General features: G+C 36.4%; 3 protein-coding genes across 3 annotated transcripts; 2 read left to right on the forward strand and 1 right to left on the reverse strand.

The window, feature by feature from the left end:
- The first annotated feature begins 1,252 nt into the window (after positions 1-1,252).
- On the forward strand, positions 1,253-3,162 carry LOC141336990 (cotranscriptional regulator ARB2A homolog). Its single transcript, XM_073842710.1, has 2 exons — positions 1,253-1,317; positions 2,235-3,162. Exons 1-2 carry the CDS (start codon positions 1,253-1,255, stop codon positions 3,160-3,162), a joined length of 993 nt encoding a protein of 330 aa, XP_073698811.1.
- Positions 3,163-5,376: 2,214 nt separating this feature from the next.
- txnl4b (thioredoxin-like 4B) lies at positions 5,377-7,736 on the reverse strand. The gene is made up of 3 exons (XM_073843353.1): positions 7,526-7,736; positions 6,047-6,198; positions 5,377-5,655 (listed from the first exon to the last, which is right to left on the reverse strand). The coding sequence occupies exons 1-3, from the start codon at positions 7,655-7,657 to the stop codon at positions 5,490-5,492; spliced, it is 450 nt and encodes a 149-aa protein (XP_073699454.1). The 5' UTR covers positions 7,658-7,736; the 3' UTR covers positions 5,377-5,489.
- A 252-nt stretch (positions 7,737-7,988) lies between these two features.
- trmt10c (tRNA methyltransferase 10C, mitochondrial RNase P subunit) lies at positions 7,989-11,228 on the forward strand. Its single transcript, XM_073843055.1, has 2 exons — positions 7,989-8,079; positions 9,728-11,228. The coding sequence occupies exon 2, from the start codon at positions 9,765-9,767 to the stop codon at positions 11,100-11,102; it is 1,338 nt and encodes a 445-aa protein (XP_073699156.1). The 5' UTR covers positions 7,989-8,079; positions 9,728-9,764; the 3' UTR covers positions 11,103-11,228.
- The last annotated feature ends 112 nt before the right edge of the window (positions 11,229-11,340 follow it).

The raw sequence follows: 11,340 nt of genomic DNA on the forward strand, positions 1-11,340 counted from the left end.
ATTAGTGTGTTATGAACAATCCTTACCGCTGAAGTCTGGTGGAACTTCATAAGTCCTCAATCCTGCTGACAGGACCTTCAGGCTATTCTGGAGAACATCTGCATTAAGAGACAGAGATTTCATAGATTCAATCATTAAAAACTGCTTAAAATAACAAAACATCACATTATATATATCAGTGTATTATATAAATCATACTGACTGAATCAGAAATCATTGTGTTATTAACACAGTAATACATGTCTAAAAATATTCTATTTGTAAGTGGTACTAATCAAATTCATTAATATAAGATGTGTTAAAAAATATTACAATTAATATAGTAAATTATTTGTCTGAATCTACCTGGCTGGCTTGTTGTCCGGACAAACCCCAGAAACGCGTGTTTTATTACTGAAAACATGACTGATTCTAGATTTTAATTCTATATAGAAAACATAAACACGCATAAATCTTCATTTCTTCTCCGTTTTACACCAGAGTATCGCGGAGCCACAAGGTCGCTGCCATGTTTGATCAACATCCGGTTTGTCGGTCAAACTCAGCCGGTGGAAACAGAAGCGCGAATCACGAGTTCCGTGTGATTGTAGTTTGAAATAAAAAATAAAAAAGGAAATAAATACATACAATCTATAGCAGTTAATGAAGAAAAAATAAACATACTATAAAGTATACCTGTTTAAATGTAGTGCAAAAAGTCAAATAATCGGAAAGGGTCATAAACTAGTATACTATTTCTGCATTTCCTCACTATATAAAATTACACACATTTAAAATAAATACTATATGTGACCCTGGATACTAAAAACAATCATAAGGGTATTTTATTTTTAAATCAGGACAATATTTGGTAGAGAGACTATTTTAAAATTTGGAGTCTAAGGGTGCAACAAATCAAAATATTGAAAAAATAGTTGTTCAAATTAAGTTAAATTAAGCAATGCATATTGTTAATCAAAAATTAAGTTTTGATATTTTTATAGTATGAAATGTATAAAATATTTACTTAATATCCTAATGAATACTTAGTATACAAAACAGCACAGTGCGTAACACAGACAGCAAAGCATTGCTTTTGAACGCATAGCATTTTTTTCTTTAGTATCTGCCAAACGACACATTGTAAACTAATTAAAAATTAAATATAAAAAGCAAATTAGCCTTTTTTAAATGTATACTTTTTAATGAAATAGTAGTCGTTATTTAGTATAAATTGCGCTGGTATTCGCTAATCATCAGAAGCCACGCCCTCATGTCAATCAGCAACACCTGTCACATGATCACTGATCACCCCTCAGCTGTCAGCAACTACATCAGGTACAACTTTAGCTGGGGTTCCTTTATAACAAACACACACTGGAGATAGGCCAAAGTAAATGTTGTATATCTAACAAGGTTAAGGAGATTCATTATAAAATGCTTCATAAAATGTATCCAGTTAATTTGTCTATTTCCAAACATTCTGAGGTTTTGTTGAGGAAACAGCTGCCCATTTGTTTTTGTTTTTTACCTCATAATTATGACCTTTTATTCATAATTGTTTTTTCTCATATTTAAGACTTTAATCTCAAAATGTAGTTTTTTTTCCTCGTAATTATAGATTTTTTCATGTTTTTAAAGAAGTCGTTTCTGCTCGCCAAGGCTGCATTTATTTGATCAAAAATGATTAAATTATTCAATATTATTCCTATGTAAAATGCATGTTTTCTATGTAAATATCTGTTAAAATGTAATTTATTTCTGCGATCAAAGCTGTATTTTCAGCATCATTACTCCAGTCTTCAGTGTCACATGATCCTTCAGAAATCATTGCTGATTTGCTGCTCAACAAACATTTCTGATTATTATCAGGAGAACCGTGACAGACTATGAATCAAAAGTGACAGTAAAGACATTTATGTTACAAAAGATTTCTATTTCAAATAAATGCTTTTCTTTTGAACTTTCTATTCACCTTAAAATTTAAAAAAAAAAAAAAAAAGTATGATGGTTTCCAGAAACTATTCACAACACTATAATCAGAAATGTTTCTTGAGCAGCAAATTAGAATGATTTCTGAAGGATCATGTGACACTGGAGACTGCAGTAATGATGCTGAAAATTCAGCTTTGATCACAGAAATAAATTACATTGTAACAGATATTCACATAGAAAACAGTTGTTTCAAATCGTAAAAATATTTCAGAATTTTTACTGTATTTTTGATGAGTAATTTTTGCATATTCATATCTCAGGTCCTGCATGATGCTGGAATGCTCAGACTCGAGCCCTAATCCGATGCAATCCGACTTCCCGTACTCGTTTTCCGAAGACGGTCACCTGCGACACAGAGCCACCTCTGAACCCTACGAGTTCACCTTCAGACTCGATGACGTTCGTGAAACCGACCGGCAACATCACAACCTCTGCCACTACATCACCCAACACGTCTATGAGCTCTTAGAGAAGAAGTTCCACCTTCTTAGGGAGCATCTGGAAGAGGACAGTTTTGTATTCATGAGTCCAGGAGCGCTGGATCATTCCGGGAGTCTTCTGGTTCTGATCCAGGACTGGGGAACCGTGCGGAGCGGCGTGTGGAGCTGGAAGCTCTCGGCTCACGAGGGACTGGAGCGAGGCGGTCAGATGCCGTATCTGCGCCGGGCTGCGCAGGAGTCGTGTGCCGTGATCATAATGAACCCTAACGAGGGTGGGAAGACTCTAGAACATCACGTGCATCTGGTCTGGGAACGCTTGGTGTCGAGGAGCTCGGCTGAGCACGTGTTTGTGGTCGCTCACGGATACGGAGGCCTGGCTTTCGTGGATCTGCTTTGCCGTGAACGAGACGAGGTTGAGCGGCGTGTGAAGGCGGTGGCTTTCTTAGACTCGTCTCACAGCTTGTGGCATCAGCCGTTGGGAAAGGCCGGACGCGACTGGCTGAAGTCCCACTCCAGAATTTGGATTCTCAGCGCTAAACCTTTGAATCGCTCCGTGGGGTCGCTGAAGGCCGGCTGCCCGCAGATTTCCGCAGGGACCCAGTGCCACGACTCTGTGCCGGCCGTCTGCATGGAGTCTGTGTTTCGCTTCTTTAGCAAGACCTTAAAACCTAAACCCACACCGACGCCATTTGAAATCGTCACCAGAAGCAAGAGCCGTGCTCATGATGAGAACCACAACTTGGTTTGATCACACTAATGGACTGACCTGAAGGATATCAGTGTTATGGATGTGTTAATGCTTAAAACTAAAACAAATAAAAGACTTTGTATTAGAATGATCTGTCTGATTATCATAGAAAAGTTTGTTTGTTCATCAGATTTGTAGAAATGTGTCATTCCATTAGTGTCTCACCAATGGGTGCCGTCAGAATGAGAGTCCAAACAGCTGATAAAAACATCACAGTAATCCACACTCCACTCCAGTCCATCAGTTAACATCTTGAGAAGACAAAAGCTGAAACAAATCCATCATTAAGATGTTTTTAAACTAAAATGCGATAATAACGCTTTCTCCAGTGAAAATGTGGTCTGGTCTGAATCAAGAGATTCAATTAATCAAGTCCAAAACAGCTCTAAACAAATATGTGGCTGGATTTTGATGAGAGACAACAGGAGACGGACTTTTTCATTGGAGGAAGCGTTATTAAGAATTACGGACTTTAGTTAGTCTTAATGCTAGATTTGTTTCAGCTTTTGTCTTCTCAAGATGTTAACTGATGGACTGGAGTGGTTTTGTGGATTACTGTGATGTTTTTATCAGCTGTTTGGACTCTCATTCTGACGGCACCCATTCACATCCATTGGTGAGACAGTGGTGCAAGTATAAATTTTTCAAAATCTGATGAACAAACTCATCCTAATCTTTGATCACTAATGATCTCAAAACATGACATTTAATAGCAAAAGAAAAGTGATATTCCATCACTGTCTCACCAATGGATGTGAATGGGTGCCGTCAGAATGAGAGACCAAACAGCTGATAGAAACATCACAATAATCCAAAAGTAATCCAGACCACTCCAGTCCATCAGTTAACATCTTGAGAAGACAAAAGCTGAAACAAATCCATCATTTTTTTTTTTGAATCAAGAGAGAAATCTGCACAGATAAAGCATGAATCAAATCCAAAACAGCACTAAACAAATATGTGGCTGGATTTTGATGTGAGAGACAACAGGAGATGGACTTTATCACTGGAGGAAGCGTTATTATGAATTATGAACTTTAGTTGTTTTCATTAAAAATGTCTTAATGATGGATTTGTTTCAGCTTTTGTCTTCTCAAGATGTTAACTGATGGACTGGAGTGGTTTTGTGGATTACTGTGATGTTTTTATCAGCTGTTTGGACTCTCATTCTGACGGCACCCATTCACATCCATTGGTCAAACAGTGGTGCAAGTATACATTTCTCAAAATCTGATGAACAAACTCATCCTAATCTTTGATCACTAATGATCTGAAAAGATGACATTCAATAGCAAAAGAAAAGTATCCTTTCATCACTGTCTCACCAATGAATGTGAATGGGTGCCGTCAGAACCAGAGTCCAAACAGCTGTTAAAAACATCACAATAATCCACTTGTAATTCACACACTCCAGTCCATCAGTTAACATCTTGAGAAGACAAAAGCTGAAACAAATCCATCATGACGTTTTTAACTAAAATACGAGTCAATAATCCATAATAATGATTCCTCCAGTGAAAAAGTGATCTGATCTGAATCAAGAGCTCTAAACAAATATGTGGCTGGATTTTGATGTGAGAGACAACAGGAGATGGACTTTATCACTGGAGTAGGGGGGTATTATTATAGATTATATATTACTATTATAGATTATTTTAGTTAAAAACGTCTTAATGATGGATTTGTTTCAGCTTTTGTCTTCTCAAGATTAATTTATGGACTGGAGTGGTACTTGTGGATTATTGTGATGTTCTTATCAGCTGTTTGGACTCTCATTCTGACGGCACCCATTCACATCCAGTGGTGAGCAAGGGATGGAATGACATATTTCTACAAATCTGATGAACAAACTCATCCTAATCTTTAATCACTAATGATCTGAAAAGATGACATTTAATAGCAAATGAAAAGTGATATTCTATTACTGTCTCACCAATGGATGTGAATGGGTGCCGTCAGAATGAGAGTCCAAACAGCTGATAAAAACATCACAATAATCCCATTTACATTCATTGGTGAGACTGTAGTGGCGTTTTCACATTTTTGTTCTGGAAATGAACTTCTCCTTTAAAGACGTCTGACAGTAGTTAAATGTCTAGTTAGTGATTGTTTTTATGGAAGTACGAATGGTTGAAAGGCAACATCAGTGTCATTAAACCTCTAGAAGTTTGTGTAAAATGATTATGCTTTACTTTGAAAACATCATACAAAATTTTGAGAATACACAGAATAAATACATCACACCGCTGATCGTTTCCACAGGAAACTCTAGATCCTGAAAGCATTTGTAAGCTCACTTTAACTAGTCTCTCCATCAGAAGATGATGCTAGATGTCATGGTACAGCAGATCATATTTGGGGACGTTTCTCGGGTCGATCGGGCTTTGGACGATCAGTTTTCCTCTCATGGCGCCTCGATAGATGACTTCAATCAGATCCATGAAGTCCTGCTTGGTTTTGAAGCTTCCCACAAACTTGGTATGATCTGGAGATCTGAATGGAGCGATACAAACAACCAAAAAAAAAGAGGAAATGATATCTGCAGAAATGCATGCGTCAGTATATGAAATGTCACAATTACTAGGAAGTACTATGTATCAAATATATATTTGTTTCAGAACACCTCTTTGGAAATACCATTTCAGCAGAAGTTAATTTTAGTTCATGCAAAACTAACTTCTCACTCAAACCACATATCCTGTGTTTGTACCTTTTCGCAAAAGCATATCCTGTTTCCTTTGGATCCAAGCCAGAAGATTAAAAGTAACATCAAATGCAGACGATTTGATCTTGCGTTGAATGAAATTCAAATTTGAAAACACAGCGGTTCTTGGAAACACACATCTGAACACAGAAAATGATGATCATCTTTATCCACACTCACCCATAGTCAACTTTCATGTGCTGTCCGTTGAAGAAGAAGACTGTTGAGGGAATGAAGCTGATGTCAAAGTATCGGGTATAAACCGGCGCCGTGTCCACATCCACCAGATAAACACTGGCCATGTTACTCAGATCGTGAGCCGTCTTTGACAGCTGTCAATCACACAGACACAACCACATTCAACACAGCTGTGGGCAGAATTATTTTACTTCAATGGAAGCGTAGATTTTTGTGAATGTATCGAATAAAAGATCAAAAGAATAAACAATGCAGATTTATTTTCACAGCCTTCTTTGCTTTTATATGTAAATTTTAAAGTATGCAAATTACATATTTTATTAAAATGCACATTTGCAAGACTAGAGAGAAAAAGAGAACAAATAAAATATATATAAAAGGAAAGGGGATTATACTAAATTTTATCACTACTAAAATTATAACTTATTGCTGACAAATGGGTCAAATCTATTGGTTTGAAAAATATTGGTAAAGATCTAAAATGACAATTAATTAATATTTTAGAATATGAACTGTTACTTTTAATGGCATTTAATGAGTTTTGTTCTAAAATGCCTTTTTATTGTTTGTTACACTCATTTTTTTCTGTATATGGTTAAAATAAATAAATAAAAATGTATGATAGACATTATATTTTGCTCAGAAAAAAAACAAGGACACATTTTAATGTATTGGGAACAAATTACATTTTTAAGAATTAAAAAACAAATGACCAATACAACAGATTTGACAGATATTTAAGTATATATGGGTCAAAGACAAAAAAGGGTTTAAACATAAAAACAATAACTGCTTTAAATTGTTGTTGTTTTCCCCCCAAAAAATTGGGTTTTCTGTTAAGCATTTTTGTTTTTTTCTGAGCGAAAAATAAACAGAAGACACCCACTAAAATGCAATTTAGTGTAACAATCTTGTCAGGCATATTTACAACAAAAATCAATTTATGACATATTAAAAGACATTTTTTTTCACCCCAAATACTAATTAGTTGTAATTCTACATTTTTAAAATTTGCCACTATCCTAGGTTTTGCCCATTTGTCAGCAACATTTCTTTACTCATTTAAAACACAATCAAGTTTAATATGCTCCCTTATTCTTTTATATATTTTTAATATGCACAACACCAAATAACCATGTTGTTTGAATTTTTACATAAATATTGTTACACGCTGAATGACAATGTAACATTATTTCAATAAACTTTTAACATTTTATTCTAAAAAACGAATTTCAAATCTTAAAAGCAGACACTTTACTTACATTTAAAGTGTTTCTATGGGCATAAAATCACTTGTACATTTCTTTTGATGTGTTTTAACGTCTTTGACTCATATTTGTACTAAATATCTACTAAGCACATATTGAAATATAAAAAGTGATATAGAGCCAAGAGAAAACGTACACCACATAATAATAATCAACTTGTTAGTAAAGTGAATATAAATAAGTAATAACTCACAATCTCGTCTAGCTGTAAACACACAGAATCTTCATCTCTGCCAAATCGTAGCACTAAAACCTTCTCAGCGACCGATTTAATGGCATCGTCGATATCTTTTTTACACGACAGTTTGGGGAGGAAAAAGCTCATGACGCTTTAAAATGAATTCTCTTAGAATTATGAACAAAATTAACTCAATATCTGGAGAATAAGCGTGAACTCCAGCGGATGTTTACTAGTGTGAAGCGTACCGCTATATGTGATCCGAGTAGAAACGCGGCGCCATCAATAGTTCCTACACTGTGTGCACAACAAATATAAATATGTTATCACTGTTAGTGACATTGCGTATTTTACTATTTTAGATCATATCAACAACATCATCACATTTCGCTTTCAAACATCTTTTAAAATATTGAATCACAGGCAGCCCGTTTATTATCCGAATGTGGATTCCACACGGTCAGCTTTTATTGTTGCGCACCGACATACACATGACAGCAGGCAGCGTGTGTCCTTTTGAGGGTCCATCAATGACTTCTGAGTGAACATATAGAAATACAGATGACATGGTATATTGATTTTATTTGTAATGTGTGTAAATGCGATTATAGTTGTAGAGGAGAGCGGGGCTAGTTGTCACATTATATATGCCTAACTATCAGGTTCGATTCTTAATTGTTTTCTCTGCTAGAGTTCATTTATTATCATTTCAAACGTATTTCAAACTCATTTTACAATAATTTTGGTAAATTCTGCATTTCAAACTAAAATTTGTCTTTTTTAAAGGGTTATAACATTGCTTTTGTGTGTTACTGTTTACGTTTTTGCTGTTTCACAATTGTTTTACTTTTGAAATGTTTCTGATACGTCTTTAATATTTAGTATTTAGCTAATAATATTTAGGGTTTAAAATGAGCTTTTTCATTATTACAGGTTGACTTTGTGACAACATGCCCCTTTAAGCTAAATGAACTGTATTTCTTTCCTGATATTTCCAATAACAAAGGAAAGTTCAGTTTTTTACTGTAGCCAATGTTTGTGTCTGTTTTATACGGTTGACTGAGGGAAAAAACAGCAATATGGGAATATATATTCTGTAACCCTGAACTCAAAAGACAAATATAAGAAATTATATTTTGCAGAAATATGTTAAAGCCTCTTTTAGGGCCATTAAGATCACAATTTAAATATTTTCAGAAAGTACCATCTTATTTTCAAAATTAAAGTTAAAGAAAAAAATATATTATGTTTTTCATAAAGATTTTAACATAAAAGTCTGTTTTAGAAACATCATTTTTATGAAAAACATTTTTATTTATATACATTGTCAATTTTAATGCATGCAAAAAACATTTAAAAGCTATTAAATATATCTGTATATATATTTATATTTACAGACAAGTGATTATATATATATATATATATATATATATATATATATATAATTTGTACATATTGTGACAAAGTATAAAATATTATGTAATTATAATAGTAAAAAACAAAAAATCATATAAAGCTATTAAATATGTACAAATGTGCTAATATAAAAATGATGCATAAACTATACGCATTTAAGTATAATATAAAAATGTAAATATATAATTTTTATGATAATTTTTTTTATAATTTTAATTTGTAAAAATGTAAAAGCTATTAAATTAAATATATATTTATATAAGTATCATATAAAAATATTTTACATTTTTGAAAAATTAATATGTATGTATATAAACTATGAAAGCTCTTAAATATGTATATAAATATATATATATATATATATTTTTTTTTTATATATATATATATATATCCTGATAATTTACTCACCCCCATGTCATCCAAAGTGGATTTCTTTCTTTAGTCACAAAGAAATTAGGTTTTTTCAGAAAAACATTCCAGGATTTTTCTCTTTTTTTAAGAAAAGACTAATCGTTTCACTAGATAAGACCTTTAATCCTCTACTGGAATTGTTTATAGTCCTTTGAAGCTGCGTTTTTAACCTTCAATCCATTGAGCACCATTGAAGTCCACTATATGGAGACAAATCCTGGAATGTTTTCCTTAAAAACCCTCATTTCTGTGGGTAAATTATCTGGAAATGTTTAGTTTGGAAGTGGAGTGTCTGTGCAGAAATGAAACTATAAATCAACCTAAATATGTATTTACTAGAGTAAAAGTGTAAAAACTCAATCCTGCATCTTCTGTTTGTTTGTTCTGCAGATGTTCTTGTGATGCTGTAGGTGTTAAAGTGCAGCTGATGATGCTCCTACGCTCGTGTTCTCTGACAGTGAGATGCATCCGCTTAGGAAACCCAGGCGTTTCTATCAGAGCCTTCGGCTCCAGCCGGACCGCCAGAAAAGATGCGACAGAAAACGCTCTGGACCTGGACGCCTGGAAGTCCGTGATGAGATCTCAAGCGCTGCAGGGGGACACCGAGAGCCCGAGTCACTCGCCGCTGGACGATAGCCGCGAGCTGGTGGAGATGTGGCATCAGGCGGGGAAGTTCGTTCCCAAGAACATCACAGATGAGCAGCTAGAAACTCTGGCCGAGCTCACCACCAAATCCGCCAAGAAGAAGTACCTGAAGTTTCTGGCTATCAAAGAGTTCCACAAGATCTCCAAGAAGGAGAAGCAGGAGCAGAAGAAATCCGTGAGGGAAGCGGAAGCGGAAGCGGAAGGAAAGCCTGAGTGTGAACGTGAGGAACCCAAGAACACCTTCCTGCTGAAGTTTTGGAGCAGCTCCTCGGATCGAGCCCAGAACTGGCGAGCGGCACAAGCCATGCGCTTCGGCCAGCCGCTGGTGTACGACATGAGCTACGAGCAGCACATGAGCCGGCGGGAGCTGGAGAACACCATCGAGCAGCTGATGGAGAGCGAAGGCTGGAACCGGCGCGCCAACGAACCCTTCCACCTTCACTTCTGCGGCCTGCAGCCGGACAGCGGCTACCAGCGTGAACTCCTCAAGCGCTACGGAGCGCAAACCTGGGAGCGGCTGCTGATCACGGCCAGCGAGCGCACGCACTTCCAGATGTTTCCTCAGCGGGATCTGGTGTACCTGACGGCCGATTCCAGGGACGTCCTGCACGTGTTCGATCACAGCAAGGTGTACGTCATCGGTGCCATGGTGGACCGGTCTATACACACGGGCGTCTCGCTGGCCCACGCCAAACGCCTCAAACTGGCCACGGCGCGCCTCCCGCTGGACGAGTATCTGGACTGGGAATGTGGAGCCAAGAACCTGACTCTGGATCAGATGATGCGCATCCTGGTCACGGTGAAGGACACGGGCAGCTGGAAGAAGGCGCTGGAGTTCGTGCCCAAGAGGAAACACGCCGGCTTCCAGCAGCAGAGAAGCGGATTCACGGGAGACGCAAAGAATCGCTTCGTCCGGAATGATTCATCAGAGAGTCGCTTCATCCGGAACGATTCATCAGAGAGTCGCTTCGTCCGGAATGATTCATCAGAGAGTCGCTTCGTCCGGAACGATTCATCAGAGAGTCGCTTCTCTGCTCGAGCTCAGAACCACCTGAAGAACAGAACAGATGGACACAAAAAACTATCAAAAAGAGCCCAATGGCTAGAGGATGATCATTAATACTGTAATACTGCTTTTCTCTTTCACTGATGCTTATGATGATTCTCATTCCAGATGCCTGTTAGAAAAATCTTGTTTCATACGGTTGATTCAATAAATGTAGAAAAATAAATTGTTTGGGGTTTTGTTTTGTCTCACCATCATATTCTCATAATAAAAAAACATCATATGATCAAATTTCACCCTAAAATCAAAAAAGACAGAAATAAGAAATTACATTTTGCATGAGGTGATAAAG

This window comes from Garra rufa, chromosome 6 (assembly GCF_049309525.1).
Source record: "Garra rufa chromosome 6, GarRuf1.0, whole genome shotgun sequence".
In the NCBI taxonomy this organism is placed as follows: domain Eukaryota; kingdom Metazoa; phylum Chordata; class Actinopteri; order Cypriniformes; family Cyprinidae; genus Garra; species Garra rufa.